Genomic DNA, 27,809 nt, shown 5'->3' with positions numbered 1-27,809 from the left:
TGAAATCCGAGAGCTTTCTGACCCTGCATAAAGAGCAATGGAACTGACACGTTCACATTCAAGATGGCAAGGACATCGTTAAAATAGTCCATGCGACATCAGAGGTTCAACCGTAATGTTATGAAGCTGTTATTTTAGTTTTCTTTGTGCACAAAATCTATTCAATGTCCTCACTACCTTTCTGGGCCTTGAACGTGTCAGTTGCTTTGCTGTCTATACAAGGTTAGAAAGCTCTCAAATCTAATCAAAAACATCTTAATTTGTGTTTGGAACAACATGATTTGAGTAATTAATGACATTTAATTCATTCATTTTCATTTTTGGGTGAACTATCCCTTAAGGCGAATAAACAATAAATGGCCGGTATTAAAATGTGACACTATTGTGTCTAAATAAATTAGAAATAAATCACTAAAAAATCTTTAGGCATCACAACATAATAATGTACAGTATGAAAATTGCATATTTACAGATTATGCTAGTCCCATCTGCAACAGGATTTTAAGCATTTCTAAAGGTTGGGCTATGTTTAACAAGCTTTAATATATAAATATGAGGTACATAAATTGCAGCACTGCAGTAAAAATAATAATAATAATAATAATAAATAAAAATCTACACAAACATGTCAACCTAATAAATAAATAAAAATAACTCATGGTGTAAGATGCTGTAAAACTGATGTACGAGCATTAGACAAAGACTGATGGATATGGATATTAAAAATATGACAGAAATAGGAATGCCTGATATAAAGATTTCAGTCAATAAAGATAAGCACATAGTTGTTTATGTTATGGCGAATAACCAATAAATGGATGATATTAAAATTCTATACTATTTCATCTAAATAAATTAGAAATAAATCACTAAAAACTAAAATCAGTCTAAGTAAATTTAGGCATCAAATCAATACAATCTACAGTATGAAAAATGGATATTCATTTTGAGATTATATTTAACAGTGATAATAAATTAACTTTCAGTGAGCGTTAGATGATGGCAAACATAACCCAAATGTGAAAATAGGGAAATGATCGTGCACAATTAAATACTGAAAAATGTAAATAATAAAAATGTCAAATGTCAAATATCAGCTACTATCTGATATGTTACCAATATACTGTGCATATAATTAATCAGCATACTGTATATATTTTGATTAAAAGCATCCCCATGGCATAGACACTCTGGGTTTAACGTGCTACATGACATGACATAAACATTTCACACACACACACACACACACACACACACACACACACACACACACACACACACACACACACACACACACACACACACACACACACACAGGAGTTACTTAAAAGGTTTAAAATAACCTAGAGACTGAGTACTCTTGTATCCAGGCAACAGGAGAGCAGTGGGGGCTTCTAGAGGTAGTTGTTGTATTTGTGTGTGGGTAAAATACTCAGTGACCTTGTGTTCCTAGTTCAGCACTGGTTCACATCTGCATGATATATGAATCAATAATGTGTGTTTCTTGATTGAGGTTTTAATTTTTCTTAACTTTGTATAATCAAGAGTGTGGGGAGGGGTGTAGACAAATGTAATACTGTGTAACGTGGTTGGGGGGGGGGGGGGGGGTTCACAAAGAATGAACTGCGTCTGTTGACAGTGCTATTATTTGTTATTTGCACATGCTCTCTGTGTTGTTTTAGCGCCGATTCACTAAAGGAATTATCCAAATCAGGTAACAGCACAAATGTTGCCACAAAATCTGTACATCACTGTGCAGCATCTCTCCACCACTGCAATCCAGACGCCTGAATCAGCTCTTTAAAATGCTCGACAACAGCATGCATCTGGATATATGGCTGCTTATATGAGGATCTTATCCATTACAGTATGTAATGAGTAAATCCTTCTATAATCAATAGACAATGTACACAGACACTGTACCTCTTTTAAATCAAGTTCTGTTTACCAACTGCTTTCTGTGAGCAGTAATAATGTGAAGTTCATTTCACCAGATGAACAGAGCTTTTCATTTTGTAGTCATAAAACCAGGATGAGAATTTGCATTTTCCTGCCATGGGTTACCTTGGGAACTTCATATGGGTTTTTAGATTAGTAGTTTTTGTTTACATAATATATGTATGTGTGCTGTGTATATTTATTATGTATATATAAATACACACACCTGCGTGTATATATTTCAGAAAAATAGGTTATATTTATATATTAAATATATTTATTTATAATATAAATTTTATCAATATAAATATAGACATGTAAATACATCAAAATTCTTTCAAAATATATACTGTATGTCGGTGCTGTCAGGATTGTGGACTGTTTTGTGTGTGTTTTGCTCCCCATGTGACCCAGTTTCCCCATGTTAATTGTGTTAATTGATCCCAGGTGTGTCTCCTTAGTTCCCTGATTATCCTATGTTTAAAAGCCCCAGTCCTTCTATGAATGTTTGTCGGTCGTTGAATTGTCTTCCCTGTCCGTGATGTGTTTCCTGTGCCTCCCATGCTCCTAGTTGGATTAAAGATTCTCGTGTTTGTGAATTCCTCGTCTCCTGGTCTCCGTGCTCCCGGGCAGAGTGTGACAGAACGACCGACCTAATACAGATACCTCTACGTTTACCTTCCGTTTTGTTTTCCGTTTTACCCAGTGTTTTTCTTTCCGTTGTGACCCATGGATCCCTATGTCCGGCCCGAATTCCTCCTCCTCCTGCTGGAGCAGGGGGACCGATCTCTCGAGGACCATACAAGACTGTTCCTGATGTTAGCTAACGCCACCAGCTACCCGGACGACGTGCTCTGCTCTTTCTATCATGGAAGCCTGAACACCGCGTGCAGAGCGCTGTCGTCCGAAGATGGTCCTCGAGAGGATTTCGCCGCTTTTGTGGAGTGGATTCTGGTGAGAAACGGATCACCCCTCACAGTCTCTTCAGAGGATGATCTCGCCAGATCCACTCCAGACCCAGAGCCCAGCCCATCATCTCCCCGCGGTGCGGAGCACCAGCCCGAGCCCACCGATGACGGAGAGCCATTTCCCGCCGCGATCTGTGAGCCAGCGCGAAGCCGAGCGACTGAGCGGATGATCGCCCCGGAAGTTGAGCCCAACCCGTCAACCCAGGTGCGAGAGCCGGCATCAGTGCCCACCACGAGGGAGCAAGCCGTGGACGGTGTGAGCGCGGAGTGGAGCTCCGCCCCCTGCACCGCGGCTGAGGGTGAGCTGAGGACAGATCTGGGACTGCTGGACAGAGAGGGGACGTCCGAATCTCCAGTGCCGGCTCCTCTAAAGTGCCCTCCAGTACCGGCTCCTCGCAAGTGCCCTCCTGCGTCCCCGCTGGTCCCGTCCAGCTCTCCTGCGTCCCCGCTGGTCCCGTCCAGCTCTCCTGCATCTCCGCTGGTCCCGTCCAGCTCTCCTGCGTCCCCGCTGGTTCCGTCCAGCTCCGTGCTGCAAGAGCGCCCCCGAGAGTCTGCGCTGCCCGAGCGCCCTCCAGTGCCGGCTCCTCGCAAATGCCCTCCAGTGCCTGCTCCTCGAAGATCCCCACCCTCCCACCCGCTCCTGCCTCCTCCACCGCTGTCGTCTGGCAGCCCCCCCGCTCGCCCTCAGCCCTCTATCTGTACGGTGCGAGCCCCGTGGGTCTGCCATCCTCCAGCGTCGCCGGGGCTGGAGTATCCCTTACCTCCGCCTCCAGCCTCCGAGGCCCGGACTCCGCCTCGGCCCGTAGACCCAGTGGCTCCACCTCGGCTCCTAGCTCCCTCGCCTCCACCGTCACCCCTCGATCCACCAGCTCCACCGGGCTCCCTCGTCCCTCCGGCTCCGCCTTGGTCGGGCGTCGACCCGCCATCGCCTCTGGACTCCTCTCCTCTGGCTGCGCCTCGTCGCTCCGTCCCACCGGCTCCGTTGGGCTCCTTCCTCCCTCCAGCTCCACCTTGGTCCTCAGTCGCTCCGGCTCCGCCGCGGATCTCCGGGTCTCCGCCTCCACCTCGGTCACCAGAGCCCTCGGCTCCACCCTGTCCCCCCGGATCCTCGGCATCCCCCTGGCTCGTTGGCTCTCCGTCTCCGCCTCGGGCTCCTCCACCACCTGCTCCGCCGCCGTTGGTCGGCCCCCTGGAGTCGGCGGCCATCCCTCCTCCATGGCTCCTCCCTCCGTCGGCTCCACCTTGGGCCATTTTCACGGCTGTGGCCTGGGTCCAGCTGAGCGCCTCCTGCTCCGGGTCCCTCCTGTCTCTTCCCTGGCTCCTCCCTCCTTCGTTGCCTCCTTGGTCTCGGTCGGCCGGCCCCCTCCTGGATGTCCGTCCTCCTCCTGAGCCGCCTCCCTAGTTCCCACCCGCCCCTCCCCTTTGGATGTTTCAACGGTGCGAGGACGCACCTTCCGGGAGGGGGGCGATATGTCAGGATTGTGGACTGTTTTGTGTGTGTTTTGCTCCCCATGTGACCCAGTTTCCCCATGTTAATTGTGTTAATTGATCCCAGGTGTGTCTCCTTAGTTCCCTGATTATCCTATGTTTAAAAGCACCAGTCCTTCTATGAATGTTTGTCGGTCGTTGAATTGTCTTCCCTGTCCGTGATGTGTTTCCTGTGCCTCCCATGCTCCTAGTTGGATTAAAGATTCTCGTGTTTGTGAATTCCTCGTCTCCTGGTCTCCGTGCTCCCGGGCAGAGTGTGACAGGTGCATTTTATATATACATAATAAATATACACAGAACACACATATATTATGCACACAAAAACTTTTATTTTGGATGCGATTAATCATTTGACAGCACTAGTTGTCACAAAATATTGTTACTGACAATAACTAATTAAATACTTAAAAAAATATCGATATCATGTTAATGCTACACATATTATACTCCAACACAGTAGGTGGCGTTAAAGTAATGCTGGTTACCATCTGTCATAAAATAAGAAAGACTGCAACAATGCAGAGAGATGTGTAGCTAATACTGCCACACAAAATCTTGTCGTCGGAGATGACAGATGAAAAGGGACACTCTATCTGGACCCGAAAAAAGTTTGCTCGCCAATGTGGAAGTTTTTTTTGGATTCCGTCCGCAGGATGATCTGCAGGATCAACAGCATGGTCTTTTTGTACACCTTTGTACAGTAGGGCTGTCAAAAAAATTTGAATTTAAAATATTCATCGAATTTAAAATAAAAATCCACATTCAAATGCAAAAACGTTGCATTCAAATTTTAGGTGTACATTAAGGCAGCCTTATCAGTGGCACACAAGATGCGATGACAGTGTATCGTTACATTTTAATAGCTGCATTCCAAATGACGCACTATACACTTGTCCATTATGTACTCAACCGTGTAGTGTATGAATTATTTAAGGTTATTTTGTCATTTATAATTATTTATCATCCGATGGCCCCTCCCCCTTTGCAACGTAATTAATGCTGTGACGGTTAAGTGCATGAAGTGTCCAACATTCCACACTTTGTTTTTTTGGTTATTTAAGTTCATCATCCGGGTATTTAAAGTGCACTTTTTCTTCTGAACACACTATTCGCACTATTTATACTACAAAACGTCATAGAATAGTGCATAATTGGGCCGCACTTAATGTTTTTGTTACCCTATCCAGTTGAAACCACTAGATGTGGCGCTGCTGCATTGTTCATTCAAAATATAATGGAAAAAGAGAACATCAATACAGAGAAGATCTTATGTACATCAAAACTAAAACCAAGCCGTTAGAACAGAATATATATTTTGCACATTTTTTAGAGGGACTTCTATCACTGCTGCACTCGAGTCTCGCACAAGAGAGCCGCATGTTTAGAAAGCCATGTAAAATTAATGCAAGTTGAAACTTTTAAAAAACATGTCTTTATGGCAAGTCTTCAAAATTTCTATAGATATCATGATAATATCGTTATCATGAATTATTCTGGCCAGGAAAATCTTGCAGTAAAGATATGATAGCATTACATCGCTACTTGGAATATTTGGTTTCAATTTCTACATTCTCATTGTTTTTTTTGTGTCGTTAACTAAAATTAGATGCTATTGTGTTATGAGTAAAACTGACTATAATTGATAAATACTGACTAAATTCACTAGATATTTTCATCAAAAGACAAAAAAGTTTTACTAAAAACAAAAAAACTGTCACAAACCACTACAACTACCACAAAGATGCAAGTTTACATGCTTGACGAATTGATAACCGCTGGAGTCCTAATACAGAGGCTTCTGTATTCAGAATTGCAGTCTGACCATGTATAATTTATGTTGTAGAACAAAACATTAAAGTCTCTTCAAGTAACCTGAACCACAGACCTTATTTTACTCACAAATCGAAGACTGCTATTCTAAAACCCCTTTAGGAAATTCCCAAGGGAAGCCATGGTGAATTAGTCTTCCGGGTTGGTCTACAAATTGATTTCATGACTGAACAGTTCTATAGCACTGAGTTTTGTGAATAGGGTGCAATCAATAATGAGCCTAATTTACATAGAAATGAGGCATGTTTGTGCTGAAAATAATGACAATGACTTTATTTAAATATGTTGCAACTCTAATGCATTTAGCACCTGGTTAAACTGGAATGTGGGTGATTAACAAATAAGACTGTTTTTTGTGCGGAAAATACTGTGCACAACATTGGCACAAATGTTAAATGAATTCACTAGCTGGAGATCCGTAAATGAATGATTTGGAGTTATTCTCTAATGACAGTCTGATAATGATTGAATATGGCAAATATGATGGAGTGCCACACATGTCCTCACAGGAGAAATATGGTGCAGCCAGTGCTAGTCCATACTCAAATCACAAATGAAGATCTTTCAGTGAACTTCAAACAGATTATCAGAGCAATCCTGCGGGAATCAGGGAGCCGTAAGTAAAATTACTACACCCGAGGCACTGGAAATGTCAAAGTATAACCCTATTACAAGCCAAGCAGAGCACTCAACAGGATTACACCAAACCATCACGTTTTTCAAACTTTCCCAGCAATATCTTCCAAAGCTCCTAAATCACAAATCACTAAATTATCTACAGTTCATCTTCATGACATCCCGAGCAACCTTACAGAGTATTACGATATTTTATCATGACTGCAACTACAGCGGCAATGCAGATACAGGAAAAAAAACAAAAACAAATAATGAAATATTTACCTCACCCTGAAAAGGCTGTGGTAGCACTACTCATAAATTATTGTGCTTTTGAAACGGCAGGATAAAAAACCAACCTGAGTCCGAGCTGTACATGTAGACGAACTTGGTCCACTTGTAGTGCTCGACAAGGCCGATCAGAGCGTCCTGGAGCTCAGGTCTCAGCTGGATCACAAACTGGTTGTTGGTATCAATGGGGAAGCTGGGCGTGACGAAGCACACGTGCAGAGCGCCACAGAACGACATCAGCATGTTCATGGTCTTCCTGTCATACAGGCCGATGATGGCGTACACTCCTTTGGAGAACTGGGAACAAACTGAGAAGAGTACAGGAGAAGAAATGTAAGGTTAATGTAATGGACATTAGATTTGCATTGTAAAATACAATTTGCCAATAAAGTAGGTAATGAATAAACCCAAAAATATATTTTATATATATCTTATGGCAGGGGGTTTCAAACTAGGGTCCATGGAAAATTAGATTTTTACAAAAGATTTACAATAAAAGGGGTAACACTAGAGTAGAGAACACATAATGACCACTAACTATTCATTTGCTGTTTGCTATTAATAGTAAGTTAGTTGTTAAGTTTAGGTATTGAGCAGGATTAATGGTTATAGAATATGCTCATGGAGAATAAGACATTACAGTTTTTCTCAATTGCTAAAACACTATAACCAGGCTTTTGAACTAAACATTTTTAACTTAAATTTTAAAATTTTTTAAAAAAGCACACCCATTTTCCTAAACTATAAGCACTATTCCCTGTTTTGACACATGATTCAGATTTGGTAAACTGTTAATGCAAAACTCACACACACAAATCCCTACATTTCTCAGTGCTTACACCATATGGCCATTTAGAAAGCACTAACATTCACTATTGTTCACTCAAGTCTGCAAAGTTTGAGCTCAATTAGCACACAATTACCCAAGTGGAAAAGAGTCAAAATTGATCACACACCAATCAGAGCCTTCAATGGATAGATAAAAGGGCCAAAGTCAGTTTACAGTTTTTCTCAGTGGCTTTGGTGCATTTCTCAGATCAGAAATTAAATTCTCAAAACTACTTGTTCAACCTCCACATCATCTAGTCACTTGTGCACAACATAAAATGTTTCTCATTCTTTTGAACAAGTTGCAATTGCTTTGGTACATTCATGCAACTGATTATGTACATTTGTCTGCGGTTTCCTACATTATTAGTTAATGTCATGTTGCTCAAAATGTATTATATAGTTATCTGTGCTATAGTCTTGCCCCTCAAAACCTCAAGTCATTAGTTCACCGTATAAGTCATTACGGTAAATGCAGAATGGTTGATCATAAACTGCCTACATAATACTTTCTACACATTTCTATTAGACTTTTTATAAATTTGCCATGAATTGTTCAAGTGAATCTTACAGTTTTTCTCGATTGCTAACACACAATTGATGAAACAATTCACCATTTTCTCACAACTATAAACACAATCTAAAAATTACACACCAACTTGTGCAAACTTCAAACTTCCAGGTGAAAATCAAATAGTTGAGTCAAAAACATGTTCTCTATTGTCAGACTCAAACTTTGGCCTCAGATGATACACAAACCTGTCAAATACTCAGACTAATTTCCTGTCTAGACAACACTAGTGAGGTCAATTCAAAACACTGTTACAAAAACCACCTTTTTATAGTCAATGTCTGTTACAGTATACGGCATAAATAAAGGGGTGCAGATACGGTAAAATTCAGCAATAAACTTTAAGAAAAGTTTACTTTCATTACACAACTGTAAAGATATCTTACAGTAGATGAAAAGCACTAGAAGAGAAAAGTTCAAAGTTCAAAGACCAAACAACTGAATATACAGTAAAAACACACTGGAAGATACTGTCAGTTACTGTAAGTAAATAAATTCATTCATTCATTCATTCTGCATCCTCAGCCAAATTGCATTACAGTGTTGGTAGTGTCCTTATTTGTTACCGCAGTTTCTTAGTCTTCTGAAAAAGAGACTTATCTGCCTGAGAGAGGACAGTCCTCTCTCAGTTCTGCACAAATACAATAAATGTAAGGACTACTTGGCTACAAATCAATTCAACAGTAATGAGTTTGAGGGTGTACAACATGTGCTACAGTTTTTACTGTACATAGAATAATGAAAGTTCTCTCATCTGAAGTACTGCTGCTATGTACTGTAAGTGTAATTATATTGCATGTGTAAGTAATAGTGAAACCTTGTAGATGAGCCTGTAGGCCATTTTCCCTCATGGTCAGTCCATGCAGAAGAACATGGTCAACTATAGTGCTTTGTATTTCATCAGGAACAAATGACCTTTGACCTCACCCCCTTCATTTTTCTTTCTTCTCCTATTCCTCTTTATCTCCCACTACCAGGATTAATTTTCCAAAACACATAATCACTTGTGTTCTTGTTCATATCATCCTGAGATTCTGACTTGTGTGTCATCAGTTTTGCTACCTAATGTTCACACAGAGATAATTGTGTGCTGTTTGAGTTCATTTTTTGATGCTTGAGTTAATTATATTGTGTGTTTGTGTTTTCTGAATGAGAACATGGTTAAAACTGTGCAAAATGATGGCATTTTTGTGTAGAGTTTTGCAGAAAACACTGAGCAAATTGGAACGTGTGTGCAAACAGGTGAAATGTGTTAAAAGGTTTGAGAAACGTGTCTTTGTTTTGAGAACTGGGCCAAATGAATCAGTTATAGTGTGTTAGCAATTGAGAAAAACTGTAACTTTCACTAATGAAGAGAATGAAGATCAACCAATGACAAACCAGTTCTCTGAAATAGCTCAAAGGTACATCTCATGAACCTTCAACTGGAAAGCATATATAGATAAGAGGACAACACAAGAGTTACACATTCTGACAGTGGACTTTATAACTTTTATTTTTGCCTTTGTGCCCATATTTCTTTTTCTTTTATATTTCAAAATGATGTTGTAATGCGTTTTATTTTTATTGTTTGGTCAGACCACAAGTAAAAGTGTAACTGTGAATCATATCCAGTCTTCTTCAAAGAGACTGAGAGAAAATGTATTCAGGTTTGAAACAACGGATCCAGAGAGACATGAAGGAAGAGGTCCAGGACACCACAGAGGAGGAAGAGAAGGAGTAGAGAGTAGAGAAAGAAATGAAGGAAGAGGAAAAGTAGGAGGTGGAGAGGGAGTACGGAGAGGAAGATGAGGAAGAGGAGAAGGAGAAGGAGAAAGAGGAAGATGAGGAGGAGAAAGAGGACAAGGAGGAGAAGGAGGAGGAGGATGACAACATGGAAGAGAAAGAGGAATTGGAAGAGCAAGGGCAAGAAGACAAGCAGTCTCAGATATTTTAGTTGATGCGTGCCAGGGTTGGATCAGGCATGCAAGAGGATTTTACCCCCACAGCCTGGCCAGGGCCAATATAGCCTGTGATGTTGAAGGCAGAATAATTATTTTTGTTGTTGTTTGCTGTATTGTACTGTACTCTACAGTACATTAAATTAAGGAATAAAACATTTGGGGAGTACCACAAGCAACATTTATGACTAGTTTTTGTAGTATTGTTTTGAATTTATCTCATCGGTGTATAAGACTGTGTTGTAGTGTGTGTGTTTTGAGGATTTGTGTGTCATGTCTGAGAGCAAGGTTTGGTTTTTCAGCAAGATTGACTTGGTTTGAGTGGAGAGCTTAATTTTGACGTGAATATAGGAAGTTTGGTCAACGGAGTTAGAAGTTATGGATTTCAAAACCTTCTGAAACTTCCGGAAAAAAAGGAAATGGCTCTTTTTTAAGGATGGTTAAGTATTTTTACTGGAAACAAAACAAAAAATACTGACAAACACAAAAATAATGAATATAATTTTTTTATTTATTTTTATTTTTTGAAGCACTGATGCAACTACAATATCTGGGGGGAAAAACATCAGCTCATTAACAATAAAAAACTTGTGAAAACACTCATTAGCACAAATTTTCAATCAATACCCAGGGATGGCGGAAGAAAGCAAGTGCTGGGTAGTCAATACGTTATCTAAAATTCTGCCATGATCACCCCCAAAGCACTTCCTCCTGAAAAACAAGACCTCAATACGTCTTGCCCTGCATTCTTCTTTGTAATTACAGTGACAGTGAAACCTCCACCCACCAATCATCTCTGCTCCAGCCCCCTCACAGCCGGCTAAACCCCATGTGCTTAAGAAGCACATGGCAATTGATTTTTATTGCAGTACTCCAGAAGGGGGCCTGTTTCATGTATTTGTGAGTCTTTTGTTGCAGACAGTGTCAAATCTGGGTCTCCTGAAACAGAAAAGCTCCAAAACACTGGAAACACTGAGGTAATGAGTTTTCTACATTTTCACCTGAACTCCAAACTGTTTCCTACCTCATTCCCTTTACTTGTATTCTGTAATTATATAAATGTCCCTCTGGGACATTTCACTGCTCCACTGTCTTTGTTAAACTCTTCCACATTGCATACATTAATAATAATGCAGGCGTTTTTATAGATAATTATAACGCATTTGTAATAAAACACCATATAAGAGCTACATTTACCATAAATTTCAATCTCAGCAGCTAAAATTCCAAAGTGTTTTCAAGCTAAGACCTTCCATTCGTTCCAGCTAATGTATAATTCCAGGGGATATTCGTACCATTTGCATTCCGACATGTTGGTTCCCTGGGGCTTTGAGCATATGAATGAGGGATGTGCCACAGTTGTGACATACTTCAGCTCCAAATCTTCCCTTCAGGCGAGCAAACTTTCAAGCCAGCCTCAGAAAACAACTCCGATAGCAGATAGCTTTCTCTGTTTCTCTTCTCATCTACTACAGGCAGCACTATTTAAGTCTTAATAATCACCCTCATTGTTCCCTCCACAGCACTGATAGTGAGGATTGACAAATGTACTGTCGCTCTTAGAAGTTTATCTTTTAAAACAGGCGATAAAGAGTCAATGCAAGGCTACACAATGCATTTATCTCAATCATTTGGAAAGATAACGCAAGATTTCTGCATGCACATCTTCTTTATCAGCGTTCTTCATGCCTACCGCAGATAAAAGGAGGAGGGAAACGGCAAATAATTTTTTATGCGGTGCTGGCTGGAAGGAGTATCAGGGTTTGAATCTCTGTGTTGGGGTATAGAGAGCATGTGTATGAATGTATAGTTGGGGAAGGGGGGAGGAGAAAACAAGTTTCCTGCCTGCGGTGAACTCCACGATGCTGAAAGATGTTTGTGACGTGGGTCCAGTGTGAGTGATCTCGTCTGATCTTCAGTCACTGAAGATGAGAGGAGCTCCACTGCATCAATCTGTTCCAGCAGCCTTTGTTCTCCTTGCCTTTGGTTATTGAGCAGCTGAGGTGTTTGAACTGACGTGCAGTCCTGTGACATGGCTGAGAAACCAAAATGGTGACAGGAGGTATTTATGCCAGCTATGGTCAATCAGAGATGCGGATTTGTACTGGTGATGTTCTGACTGTGATGTGTTATACTGTAGCTGTATGAAAGGAATTTACATTTTGTCATGAGTTACTCACCCTCATGTCATTCTGACCCTTTATTTCTTGTATGAAACCCAAAAGAGACCTTTTAGGCAGAACGCCCAACCTTCACCTTGTCTTTTCCTTAGAAAACAAGTGGATGGTTATTTTTACTGGCAAGCTCCCAAAAGGACAAAAATAAAGCACCATATAAGTGGTCCATATGACTCATGTACTATATTCCAAGTCTGCTAAAGGCATACTATACAGTGTACAGTAACTGGCAACGGTTGCCTTATTTCTACCTGATATGATTCTTAAACAATTACTTCTAGTCAATTGATTCAGTGATAATATAATAACATTTATAAATAAAACCAGTTTAGTTTCTTCCAGTTTAGTTGCTTTTTTACAGTATTTACAGTAAGTTTGCATGAGCAACACCAGAATTTAACCTGTTATTTATAAAAATTTTAATTAACTGAATTTAATTCATAAAAATGGCATCTTTGGATGTGATGTGTCAGGTTTAACACCAAATATTGGCACACAATTTAAAACAACTGTTTTTAATACTCTGAATTTTCAGCAGCCATTACTCAAGTCTTCAGTGTCCCATGATCCTTCACAAACCATTCTAATATGCTGATTTGATGCTCAAGAAATATTTCTTATCAATATTTTTGTGGTAACTAATATTTAATATTTTTTTCAGAATCCTTTTAATAAATAGAATGTTGAAAAAAACATGTATTTAAAATATACATTTTCTTGTAAAATTATAAATGTCTTTACTGTTGTCAGTCCTCTGTCGTGTGTGTCATGTGTTCCTGCCTCTTGTGTCCATATTTGGTTTGTTTCCTGTCCTTGTTAAATGTAATCATTAATTCTTTTCCAGCTGTGTTTGTCTCGTTATCTATGATTTACCTGTGTATTTACATTTACATTTACATTTATGCATTTAGCAGACGCTTTTATCCAAAGCGACTTACATTGCATTCAAGTTACAGTTTTTACATTTTATCAGCTCTTGTCTCAGTATTTATAGTCCTGTCTGTTCAGTTTGATTTCGTCTGGTCTACTCGTTACTCCCTGGTGTTCCTGTCTGTGTCTGTGTCTGCCTTGTCCTGCCATGCCTTGTCGTCTTCATTAAAGACATAAATTTGAGTTTACATCCTCGTCTGCGTGTTCCTTGTTCGTCCCTGCTGTGTGCACCGTGACAGAAGACCTAACAGTAAGCGGCGCCCCCTCACCTCGTTTTGTTTTCTTTGTTTTTTCTAGTTTTTATTTTGTTCCTGTCTGTCTGTTCCACGGCAAGGAAGTCGCCACTCGTGATCCCGCCATAGCCCACTGCATCGCCGCGAGTCCGCGATCCCTCCAGCCCGCCTATCGCGGGAGTTATCCAACGCCGTCCGCGGCTCACCGAGCCCGCCGTTTGCGGGAGTCAAGCCCGCCGGATCGCCGCTGGTTCTTTGTTCTGGCCAGGAGTGCTGCTTTTGTTGTGTTGTGCCCACAGGAACGTTTTAATCATGTCATGTCGGTCTTGTCCACGGAGACTCGTCTGGGGCAGGCGGCTCTCCTTGTAGTGGCCGCAGAGGCCATTTCCAGCCCCCTGGTCGCAGAAGTGGAGGCGGTTGCTGAGGGACCCTGTGAGGGCCCCTGACTCCTTGTCATGCCCAGGAGAAGCCTCAGCTTCCGAGCTAGCCCAGGAGGGCTTCCTGTTCCTGTGGGTTGTCCCGTCCCAGTCCTGGTCCTGTCATGTACTGTTCAGTGTGTCTAGCCCCGGAGGGCTCCTGATACCCCCAGGGAAAATTTTTTGGGGGGTAAAAGCAGAGGTGGGTAGTAACGAGTTACATTTACTTCGTTACATTTACTTGAGTACATTTTTTGGGTAACTAATACTTTTAGAGTATATTTTAAAATGGGTACTTTTACTTCGTTACTGTGGGCGACTCTCCTCTCGTTACTGTATCTTAATGCAATCAAGTTAAAAATGCTTCGGTTTATTCCAAACGCGCCGTCTACTTTTCTCTGGGCAATGAATGATGCCCATTCGCGAATGATTCATTCTTTTGAGTCGATTCTGTTTAAAGGCTTTATCAAACCAGTTGGCAAACCAGTGAATCGGTTCGCGAATCAGTTTGAATGATTCGTTCAGTTCCCTGCCGCACGCGCTGAGTCTCTGAAGCGGTTCTCACTCAGATAACAGAGAGTTTAAGAACATCAAGAGCGCTGAAGACGTTGCTTTGGATCTACAGTCAGTTGAAAGCAAATCTGCAAAGGCTTGTTTGCTAGAGCTATATGAAGATCTTTTATTAGATGAACACCGCGTGTGCTGTCTACTGTTCCACAGGTATAGGCCACGATACCACTATGACATTACCAGTTTCTTGTACATGTACCTTACATTAAATACAATGTATAATTTATACATTAAATAAGCTGTCACAGAGTATGAAATGAACACCCGCGGAACCCGCGTTAGCTCTGCGCAGCGGCGCGCGGCCTGTTCTAGACACAATTAATATTCATATTTTTACAATATTTACGCTTGCAAAAATATAGGCTACATTTGTTTACATTTTGCAGAACAGAAGATCCGTCAACATGCATTTGTTTCGTTATGTTCAGAGCAGTTATGTGAGGCGTTTCCAGAGGTTTCAGTGTCAGAGGTTATAGGATAATACATAATTAATTTACTTTAAAATATTATTTAATTCAGTGATGCAAATCAGAATTTTCATCAGCTGTTACTCCAGTTTTCAGAGTCATATGATCCTTCAGAAATCATTATAATATATCGATTTATTACCAGTGTTGGAAACAGTTTTGCTGCTTAATATTTTTTGGAACCGGTGACATTTTGTTCAGTATTCTTTGATGAATAGAAAGCTAAAAAGAGCAGCACTGATAATAAATCAACATGATTTCTGAAGGATTATGTGACTATATTCAGTACCTATATGATCCAAAGTAACTAGTAACTAACTACTTGAGTAGTTTTTTTATCCAATACTTTTTTACTCTTACTCAAGTAACTATTCAGACTATTACTTTTACTTGAGTAAATATTTCTAGAAGTACTTTTACTTGAGTACAGTTGTTGGGTACTCTACCCACCTCTGGGTAAAAGGGATCCGGCTGCCATGGCCTCCTGAGCTCCCAGCTCCGCCTTGGCCTCCGTCTATCTGTTCCACTCTGGAGGTCCCCGTCCTGTGTTCCTGTCCGTGTCTGTCCTGAGGGGCCTCCAGAGCGCACCCCCCCGATGGAACTGTTAAGGACGAGCCTTTCGGGAGGGGGGAGTTATGTCAGTCCTCTGTCGTGTGTGTCATGTGTTCCTGCATATTTGGTTTGTTTCCTGTCCTTGTTAAATGTAATCATTAATTATTTTCCAGCTGTGTTTGTCTCGTTATCTATGATTTACCTGTGTATTTATAGTCCTGTCTGTTCAGTTTGATTTCGTCTGGTCTACTCGTTACTCCCTGGTGTTCCTGTCTGTGTCTGCCTTGCCTTGTCCTGCCATGCCTTGTCGTCTTCATTAAAGACATAAATTTGAGTTTACATCCTCGTCTGCGTGTTCCTTGTTCCTCCCTGCTGTGTGCACCGTGACAACTGTCACTTTTGATCAATTTATTGCATCTTTGCTTAGTATAAAGAATATAAATTTCCTTAAGAAAAATTACTGACCCCAAACTTTTCAACACTGGTTGTAGTAGTGGATTACTTTTATGGTGCTGTTTTTGCTCTTGGAAATACAAATCACTAACTAGGGCTTTGAGATTAATCAACATTTTAAATCAGTTTAATTAATATTTATTTGTATAGCACAGGGCTGTCCAAACTCGGTCCTGGAGGGCCAGTGTCCTGCAGAGTTTAGCTCCAACCCCAATTAAACACACCTGAAGCAGCTAATCAAGCACTTACTAGGCATACTAGAAACTTCCATGCAGGTGTGTTGAGGCAAGTTGGAGCTAAATTCTGCAGGACACCGGCCCTCCAGGACCGAGTTTGGACAGCCCTGGTATAGCACATTTCATGATACACGTCACTGCCAAGCAGCTTCACAGAAAATAAATGAATGTAATAAAATTATAATGTGAGCAATTTCTAAACCACAGAAAGCACGATTTCTCCACCACCCCCCTCATGGTGCGTGTAGACTGGCGCAGAGCAGGCAAGCATTTGCATTTCATTCCTATGGGAGCCGAGCTTCACGCTTGTGCGGAAAAAGCATTGATAATGGCCAAAAGTTCAGAGATGTTCAACTTTGGGCATGTATTTCATTGGGTGGCTTTTCAATGTTTAAATGTTAAATGAAATGACACTGTATCGTTACTTTGGGCATTCGGAAACAAAGTTTGCATCTTTCCAACTTAATTGCTATGGTCATCATATTACCCGTGAGCAGTAAAAAGCACATAAACGTACTTGTATTTACCCATATTCATATTGTATGGTCTGTTCTAGACACATGTTGTTACAACTTTTTGATAAAGCTCTAATTGGTTTGTAACTGTTTTTCCGAAATTCATTCATGAATGTAAAATGTGTAAGGAAAGGCGTGTAACAATTCACTCAACTCATGAAGCAATACATTTTACGAAGCGATAGGCTACATTCATATAAACCCCTATTCCCAATTGTATCACAATACCTTTAACATATCAACCAACTTAAATTGGCACGTATTTTTATTGATTTTCAACCAGCTTAGGGTGCATCGTTACATCCCTAGTATTGAAATACTCGAATTTAGCGAAATCCTAATATTGCAACCCGATCTCATGAAAGTGCGTATCAATAGCATGAGTTTAAGTTCGATTTGGCGTACTATGTTTACACGCAGAAATTGACTTTGGCATGCATATAATACGCAATGGGTAGGATTAGGGTTGTGGCGTAGATACCTTACATATGTATGCGAAAACTACATCTCATATTCACGCCAACAAATTGCGTATTATATATATGCACGTGAAAACTGTGTATTATATGCACGCCAAACATGTGCATATCATATGCATGCCAATGTCCATTTTTGCATATCAATACCACGATTTTCTGTTTTTATTTGGCGTAGAATTTATATGCATGTTCATGAGACCTGGCTCAATATAAATCTAAAAATCATATTCACCACACACTTTTATATGGAAAACAGAAGCTTGTTCATTCTGCATAATAAAATAATATTATAATAGGGTTGAAACGATATTGGAATGAGCTAATGTCAAAATTAAAATTTTTGGGTGAACTTTTCCTTAAATGATGAAAAGGTGGTAGCTCATCGCTGAATCCTGTAGCATTAGGGCCCAGCATTTTACTCAGCCAGAAAATACCTAGATCATTTCAGAGATTACAGCCAAGCGGGCTCTTTTTGTCACCTAACAGAATCAGATTTTGTCCCTGGTGTCCTCTAAGTGGCTTGTAGCCTCAGTCTTTGCAAAATGATATATCTGATAAGGTACATTTTTATCACTGTACCATTCCAGCCCAGTGAAGGTCGGGGAGCATGTAGCCCCACAGGCACATATCCTGAAATCACCACAGCTAACCTCAGCCCGCCTGTGCCATTCCCTCTGAACTGCGTCCAGTTCCTAACGGCTAATGATGCTAATGCCATACCCGTCATCTATAACCATGATGAAGTTTCAACTGGTATCAAAAAAGCATCCATATTTCACAATGCTTCATTTTAAATGGGTCTAATTGCTGGAAGTTCTTGCTGACGGCTTTGCAGATGAAGATAACATGGCTGCGTGAGCTATCCTTGGCAATCTTCTTTGGATATTCAGGCTAGCTATCACATCAAGGCACTCGTTGTCTTTAAAGTCTTCCATCACTTGTATAGAAAGCTTCGAATTAAGGCAACCACACAGGTAAAAGCTCTTCAGCGGTCTATGTGAGTTCCACAGGGAAGACACACAAAACAGTGTTTGTTCCTGAACTCCCTGTGACGAGAGCTTCAATGGGTCTCTTTGGAGCCCGCCTGATTGACATGCTGTGGACATTTGGCCCGACTGCATGTCAACGTGATGAAAGGAATGATACGTGCTGAAAGGAGGACCACAGGACTAATGCCAAGAACAGACTGTCATAAAGGCTTGTGATATGGCAAAAGCAGAAACGGATTCTTAAAATAATTCATGTATGGGAGAAAATTAATCTGTCCTATTCACAATAGACAAAAGCCTGTTTGCCAGGTTTAAAATGATGTGATAATGGGGTTTATTCAACTAGAAAAGCATGAGGAGAAACACTCATCGCCATCATGACATGACACTGACTGGTTATTTCAACTGTCACTGGGAGGTCGACGTACTGCTTGTAACTCACCATTCATCAGTGCAACTGACAGCTTCAACTTCGACTTTACATCAAAGGTGCATGCAATTCTTCAGCATTAATATTGTATAGCCATCTTCATGTGGGCTGATGTTGCGTTTGAAAACATCTAAGGGCCAATTCTGATAAACTGTTTATTGTCAAATACTGTGATGCATTTCAAATGAAGGCTGAAATGTAGCACTGCCTGAAGAGAGATAGGTGGAAAATTAAATTTCTGTCATCATTTACTCACCCTCATCCACAAACCTGTGTGACTCTCTTCTGCTGAACACAAACAAGATATTTTGGGGAATGTTTCAATTGTTTGTATCCTCATAGTAAAAGTCAGTTGGATCTACATTGGGACCCATTGACTTTTATTGTATGACATTTTTCAAAAATGTATCTGAAACGACATGAGAGCGAGTAAATGATGAGCTCACATTCCCCTTCATAAACACTGTACATCATGGGACCCCTATAAGTGAGCGTTAATTTCTTCTGTAGACGTATAATCCCATAAGCAATTCCACTATTCAACTTGCCGTTCCTGAAGAAATGATCACTATATAGCCAACCATATTCTACATTCTGTCCACTGCCGTCTAATCTTAACACTCCATTCCTCTTGATATAACACTGCACAGTGTCTTGTCATGTCAGTTGAAGCCCACAATTATCAGAGCAGGTTAAACTCACCTTCATGTGGTAACTTGGGGAACAAATGTCTTTCTCAGAAGAACACCTGTCCTATTCCAACTAAATATTGTCAGTTCCCTCCTACATAAGTGGATTTTTCATTGTAAGTCCCTTTGTGGCTCTGCTCCCACATGCATACATCAAAACCCCTGAAAATAATCACTTTGGCTATGATGCAATGAATAATAGATTAAATGAATCTATTTGAGTCGTGCTAAACGGTTACTGTAGCTCTTCAGAGTCAAGGCAACTTCTGTAACCACTTCAGGCACATATCTAAGAAAATAAGAGTCTGTACTGCTGTGTGTGCCATTTCTGCCATAGATATCATCTATTTTACAAAGTATTATAAATATGATAACAGATAATGATTCGCAGTATTGGGAACATGTCTAAATGTCTTATTCGAAAAATAGAAAGCCTTTACATGTGTTATACAAAGTTGTACATATTTCATCAGTAAAAGATAAGAAAGGCTGTTTTTCTTTGCTCATATCAGATGCTTTGAAAAGTGAGAAATGCTATAACATATGAAGTGAACATCCAAACATCTGATCTGGTTTGCAGCATTAAATACAGGAACATATGTTCAGAAATGCATGAGACCACATTGCATTTATAGCATAGACATTACTCTGTCCCGATGTAATCCCACACAACAAGGACCACCTATTTTTGTCAATCAGCAAATGCACTAAAACAGAGGTTCTCAGCCCTGTTCCCTGTAAAATGGAGGGGGCTACAGGAACAGGGTTGAGAGCCACTGCATTAAAACAAGAGTTGGTTGGAGGCTCTTTAAAGGAAACCAACCATCTGAACCCCCTCGAAATCCAATCACAAGTGACTCGCAGGAGACTCATCTAAGTTGCATGTTAATACAAAGTGTAAACAGTTTTCAGTCTCAGCTGACCACTTATGATCAGATCACTCGAAACGGAAATACCTGGTGTAAAGAAAGCTTAAAACAGCATCATTGTGGAAACAAGCACATTATAAACATGCTGTTTTTTAAAGTATTTAATATCTTCAATTGCTGTTTAATAAATCATCAATGGCATTTTTTTAAGGAATATTTTACTCACAAAAAAGAAAATTAGCAGAAAATGTACTCACCCTCACACCATGCAGGATGTAGATGAGTTTGTTTCTTCATTGGAACAGATTTGGATAAATTTTTTATTCTCTGCAGTGAATGGGTGCCGTCAGAAAGATGATAAAACAGCTGATAAAAACATCCACAAGTTATCCACATGACTCCAGTCCATCAATTATCATCTTGTGAAGTGTCAGAAACAAATCCATCATTAAGACAATATACCAAAAAAGGTCTATCTCCTGTTGTTTTCTCACATCAAAATCCACTAACATATTTGTTTAGAACTGTTTTGGAAAGTTTTTGCTTGTAAACGGGTGCTTGATCTGTGCATATTTCTCTCCTGAATCAGATGAGATGACCTTTTCACTGGAGAAAGCAGCATTATGGATTGAAGACTCGTTTTAGTCTTTTTAGCTGGAAGCCAATGTTTTTAAATTACAAATGTCTTAATGATGATTTTGCTTATTACAAACACAGCTTGTTCCTTCACAAGATATTAAATGATGGACTAGAGTTGACTGGATTACTTGCGGATTATTGTGATGTTTTTATCAGCTGTTTGGAGTCTCATTCCGACGGCACCCATTCATTGTAGAGCAGGGGTGCCCAACCCTGGTCCTGGCGATCGACTGTCCTGCAAAGTTTAGCTCCAACTCTTATCAAACACACCTGCCTTTAATTTTCACGCGATCCTGAAGACCTTAATTAGTTGCTTCAGGTGTTTGATTAGAGTTGGAGCTAAACTTTGCAGGACAGTCGATCGCCAGGAACAGGGTTGGGCACCTCTGCTGTAGAGGATCCATTGGTGAGCGATTGATGAAATGCTAAATTTCTCCAAATCTGTTACAGTGAAGATACAAACTCAACTACATTTTGGATGATTTGAGGGGTGACAAATTTTTCAGCAAATTTTCATTTTTGGGTGAACTATTCCTTTAACCTAAAAGTCATTGACTAATCAGTCAATTATTTGCAAATTAATGGACAGTGAAAAAAACAGGCTCAAATGGGCTTGAAATGATAACCTCACTCTGTACTACTGTATAGTCATTATAGCGAGTTGGTCATTTTCACTCATAACAAACAAAATCACATCTGAAGACTCAGTTATCCTGAACATATCAATCAAGTAACAAAAACACTGATTTTCTTTTGTTATGTGTCTTAAAGCCCCATTCATTGTTCTCTTGTTCCGGTTTGTTCTTGCAGCAAAAGAGGAAAATTATCAAATTATAATCAAACTGAATTCCGTTACACCTCCTGGCACACAAACTGCTCTAGTGATCTCAGGTTTTGTTCTGGGAAGGTGTATGTAGCGATTAGAGGATAAGACAGCAGCCATGCACAATCGCCCTGATGAGCGAACTCTCTGCAGATGTAATTAGCTCCATATAATTACTTTCACACTTCCCTGTGACAAGAACATACAGACTCAGCCCTTACTTTGTGTGTTAAACTTTCCTTTGATAACCTCCCTCTAATAAGACCCTCTCTGGTGTCACCCTATAAAAATGCCCTAAGGAGTCCCCTAAAATGGAAAACGTCGCTCCAGTCCCAGTTTCTCTGCTCAGCCTCTAGTAAACAGCATACTCTGCTTTGAGGCACTGAGACTCACTTAAAAGGGCACCACTGATGTGTACATGAGAGAGGTTTGTCACACGCACTCATCTGGGAAAGACTATAGCACATATGAACTTTTCAAGATGATCAGTCTACTGTGCTAGTGTCGAAATATCTCAAGCATCTGAAATCTCTTCTCCTCATCAAAAGCTGTTTGCATGCTAAGCATTATACAGTGTTGTACGTCGCTGGCAGGGTTGAACACAAACATGGAAAGGTTGTCTGTGTCAATCTCAGACATCAAAGGTAACATTTGTGACTGACTGACAGCCAGCTGAGCTAGGGATGAGAATGTTTTCTCTTTTCGCCTCATCTAAAAATGTTCATATTAGCAATGTAAAGGATGCATTTCATATTCTATCTCATGACAGAAAATATGCTGTCAAATCTGTAAATACACTGTGAAAAAACGTTTAATGTAACAACTGTGGTGCCATAAATTTGCAGAAAAAGGTTGTGACGGTGCTTCAGGCAACGTTTCAACAGAAAAAACCTAAACAGACTAAAATAATAAGGCAGTAATAAACAACATAAAATCATTACATAACTGATAAAGAAGAAGCATAACTATTTGAATAAAATAATAAAATGTAATGCACCACACAGGGATTTCTAGTGACTAATAAAAAGACTAATATATTTCATTTTAAAAGTAAATATATTGGCAAAATAGAATATTGTTTTGCACCATAAATAATGATCCTTCATGCAAAAAAAAAAACATGCAGCAAAATTAAACGCACTGTCCTGTTAAACCTAATGTATTTTAACTGTATATGGTAAGGTAACTTACAGTTAACCAGTTTTTTTTTTTTACTGCAAATTTACTTTTTTCATTATAATTTAAAGTGTGTTTAGGAGGCATAATCTATTGTGTAAACGGGCAGGTGGTCATAAAAGGAGTGAAATTAAACAAACCACTGTGGCAAAATAAGCATTTGTAAATGTGAAAACACTCCACTGGCTTGTGTCAAATTCAACCTCAGGTATTCTAGGACATTTTGCCAGCTTTGCAGTTCCACCTGACATCTTGACATTATTCTTGACAGTAATCCAGCTAGGTTTAAGACTATAAGTGAAGGCACGTTTACAGCAACAAAACTCTGAGGTTCTCCTACTTCGCTAAGCCTAGACAGACTGTTTCACTGGCATAAATCATCATGTGCAGAGAGTCGTACAGAAATTCAGCAAAGCAACAAGCGTGATGGAAACAGGTCGTGCGCACTGCAGAGGTTTGGTTTTGGGAAGAGTAACAGACCTCTGAGAGATACATTAATGCAGAACTTACAGGCGTATGTCATGGCAAAGCTGCTCGCCGTGTCCACCATGTCCACTTGTGGTACCAGTTTGGGAACGTCATTGTGTTGAGAGAGCGCGAAACGGAACACGTCGTATTCATGGGAGTCGGTTGGAAACAAACCTCCTGTCGAGATTACAATGAAGTAATTCAGGAACAATAACACGTACATGGAATATTTAAACCCAAATGGCTAATTGTACCTCATCCTGTTCGACGGAAACTTTAAATCACTGTCAGGACACGGTTATGAACAATAGCCGCTGAGTACTCACCTATGTTGATGTTACTTGGGAAACTTGAACATGAACACAACCCAAGCAAACCGGTTAAGAGTAAGACGAAGCTTTGCCACATATTTCCGTTTGCATTTGAAAAACTGACAAAAAGCCAAATGCCAAACATATATATCCCAAAGTCTTTGTCTCTTCACTCACACTGAGCCCATAGCGGTAACACAGAGCCAGCAGAACGCAGTGAATCCCAGTCAGTGCTGTTGGTAATACCGGTGGGTGACTGAATAAGCTGTCTCTGACAGCCCTACTTACAATGAACACACTGTCTGTGGTGTCAGCAGAAGAAAGAGAACGCGGGTCTTGATCGCTTTCTTAACACCATCACCGCGCGCTCCCGGTAGGTCGTTACTCTACTCAGAGCAGAAGAGCAAATGACTGGGTAAACTTGAAGCCGTGCGCAGACTGTACCATTTTATAGCAGCTTGATTTCTCCGATTGTTATGCTATATGTAGCTATGTATGATTATAGGCTACACAAACCAACATAAAATATCTATATTAAGAGCCTCGAGTGTGATAAACAGTTTATGAACAACAGAAAATTAAGTGGGAGGTTGGTGCAAACGATGTTATCCAACAAGAAAACATTTTTCTGTATATGGGTCAATGACATATATCAATATCAAGAGGTTTAAAAACATGTACAAGTTCTTAGAAATATATTTCTAAAAAAAGTTTATATTTTCATTACAAAAATGTTGATTTGTCTATGTTTGATACTTAATTTCTTGTGATTATCGTCAATTTGATTTCGCAGATACTATTTACACAAAACTGAGCTAGACAATGACATCTCTGAATGAAATGCCTTAACTAAAAATTGTGTGTTTAATCTTATTTTTATACATTACTGACACTCTATCCTCAAATTTGATACTGTTAAGCGCTTTGACACAATCTGTATTGTTAAAAGCGCTATATAAATAAAGGTGACTTGACTTGACTATGTCAATGTCAAGTAAGCCTATAGCCATCAAAATGAAAAGTACTACAATATTTTAATTACACATGAGTTTACACAACAATATCAGCATTTCAACATATTTCTGTAACTCTTTGGTACAGAAATGAATTAAAGTCAAATGGAATTGGCCTAATATTATGCATCTTATGCTCAAATAATGATAAATTTGTTTTAAATTGACATTTGAAAATGACATTTAAAACACACATCATTAAGTCATCACGGTTTATCAGAATGATGTCACACAGTCCCAATAACTGTTTAAACTTAAGTCAAATATATCCAAATTCTACCCAGTATAGCTATTGTTTTAAGGTTCATACTCATGCTCACAATTATTCAAAGCCAGTGCTTTGAATAATAACCCTGACCCAACATTTCTTTTCATGAAACATATTTTGTTTTAGAATGAAATCACATAGCGGAGTCCATAAAACACTCATGAAATGAAAAGATGATATGAAACCTACAAATCTAAGGTTTGTATCAATAATTGCATTGCGCACAATATAGCAGAGCATGGCACAGATTGCACCTAAAATATTCTATGAATTAATAAATGATAAATGCACATTGTATTCACATCTATATTACATGTACTGTAATGTATTGCAAACTGAAACTGTCAGCACTTTCTGAATTAAGGTTTTTCACACTGTATAGAGAAATACATGAGTAAAAACTATCACATACAATACAGTACATTCAATGATTTTTATCTAGGCTAAATACGTTTTATTTAGGTTGTGATGATCAATGATTGTGCACCTCTAAGTAGTTTTATCTATATTTTGTATTCTTATTCAGTTATCCATGTATGCTCTTAAAACTACAGTGGTTTAATATAATCATAACATTGGGCTGAAGAGGAGTGCTGTCCACTGATATTAGATTACATTAACAGTGACATAGCCCTATATAATTAAGACGGCACAAATGGCTTCATCAACTTCAGGATGTAATGACATTAACATCCATGACATGGACCAATTACAGTGTGGTGGAGCTCCAGTCCCCCTTGGCGTACCAACAGAAGGAGGAACTCCACTACTATTCCCATGGTTTATTGTGTTGCATTGGCAAGTGCCAAGAAAATGCCTTATGGGAATCAGGAACATGAGTTGCTGCAAGTTAGCTGAAACAAACAAAAAAAGAATGAATTATTGAACAACCATAAATAAAACATTAATGTTGTAAATAAAATAAGTGAGGTTTGCTTGAGTGCATGTTATGCAGTTTCTAAACTGGGTGGCTTCAGAATTTAATTAGCTTTGTTTGAGGAAAGTGTCCACTACAATAAAAAAGGGATAATCACTTCAATTATAAACAAATTGAAAACTGGAAGCCATTGTATAGCTTATTGTATGTGTCATTTTTAAATACACACACATTGCATTATTTATTTATTTATTGTTTGTTTGTTTGTTAAATTTATAGAATATAAAATACTGGCTTGCAGTGCTTGTCAGAACTTTACCATAAAAAATACAATAACAATTCAAAGTTTTGGTGACTGCATGTAACACTATATGTCACTAAATAATATAATATTCATTTTATTACATATATAATACAAATATATTACAGTATATTAAATACATTAAATTAATTGCATAATGGAAATATTTATGAAACATTAATTTTAAATTAAATCATATGATATTATATATTTCATCAATAATATAATATTAACTATTCCAACATGTTTAACCTAGTAAAATATTTATATAACTGTAAAAAAATAATGGCACAAGTGATATGTTGGAAAGCCATACAATTATATATATTTTACAATATTTTACTGTAAAAAATATGTATTCATTTGTTAAAATATAAAATGTGACCCTGGACCACAAAACCAGTCAGAAGTCCCATGAGTATATTTGTAGAAATAGCCAACAATACATTGTATGGGTCAAAATGATCTATTTTTCTTTTATACCAAAAATCATTAGGATATTAAGTAAAGATCATGTTCCATTGAGATATTTTGTCAATTTCCTACCGTAAATATATCAAAACTTAATTTTTGTTTAGTTACAGGCATTGCCAAGAACTTCATTTGGATGACTTTAAATGTGATTTTCTCAATATTTTGAGTTTTGTCACCCTCAGATTCCAGATTTTCAAGTAGTTGTATCTCAGCCAAATATTGTCCTATTTGGCATCACATCAATGGAAATCTTATTTATTCAGCTTTCAGATTATGTATAAATTTCAGTTTCAGAAAATTTACCCTTATGACTGGTTCTGTGGTCCAGGGTCACAAATCAACAGGTTTTACTGTATGAATGAATGAATTAATTAATAAATTATGCATTTATATAGCGCTTTATTGTGTATTGCTGTACACCCAAAGCGCTTTACAATCATGTGGGGGGGTCTCTCCTAAACCACCACCAGTGTGCAGCATCCACTTGGATGATGCGACGGCAGCCACACTACTACGGCACCAATGTGCTCACCACACACCAGCTACAGGTGGAGAGGAGAGAGAGTCATAGAGCCAATCAAATGTATGGGGATTATTAGGAGGCCATGATAGACAAGGGCCAGTAGAGGACTGTAGCGTTTTTATTTATTTTTTCTGTAGATATTTTTACAGAAGGAACTGTATTTTCTTCATTCTTGATTTAAGATTAGAAAAAATCTTCTGTTTCCTAAGCATACAGGATAAGATTCTGAGTTAAGATGTTTCTGTTATACAGCACCAGAAATATAGGTCTAATGCTACAGTATATGTATGTATGAGGAAGTATGAATACTGCTGGATGTTGTGAATATGACAGGTGGCGTGAACATGATTTTCACGATTTTTTATTTTTTTTTCTCAGGTTATGTAAGTCTGCTTCAACATGTCGAAGACAACACTACATGACCACATAAATCTGGCCCTGGTGGATCTACACATCATGGAA

At 39.2% G+C, this 27,809-nt stretch overlaps 1 protein-coding gene across 1 annotated transcript in view; it reads right to left on the bottom strand.

The window, feature by feature from the left end:
* LOC306862832 (glutamate receptor 1-like) overlaps positions 1 to 24,036 on the bottom strand; it is a gene marked incomplete at both ends in the record, with an annotated part of 58,016 nt that extends 33,980 nt beyond the window's left edge. Inside the window, 3 exons of the mRNA XM_079405847.1 lie at positions 7,199 to 7,438; positions 23,623 to 23,757; positions 23,907 to 24,036. Of these exons, the coding sequence (XP_079261973.1) occupies positions 7,199 to 7,438; positions 23,623 to 23,757; positions 23,907 to 24,036 (505 nt within the window). The remainder of the gene's footprint in view (positions 1 to 7,198; positions 7,439 to 23,622; positions 23,758 to 23,906) is intronic.
* Between the last annotated feature and the right edge of the window lie 3,773 nt (positions 24,037 to 27,809).

Source organism: Barbus barbus, assembly GCF_936440315.1.
Source record: "Barbus barbus genome assembly, chromosome: 43".
Taxonomy (NCBI): Eukaryota; Metazoa; Chordata; class Actinopteri; order Cypriniformes; family Cyprinidae; genus Barbus; species Barbus barbus.
The sequence above is the reverse complement of the archived record's forward strand: the minus strand, read 5'-3'. Positions and strand labels throughout refer to the sequence as shown.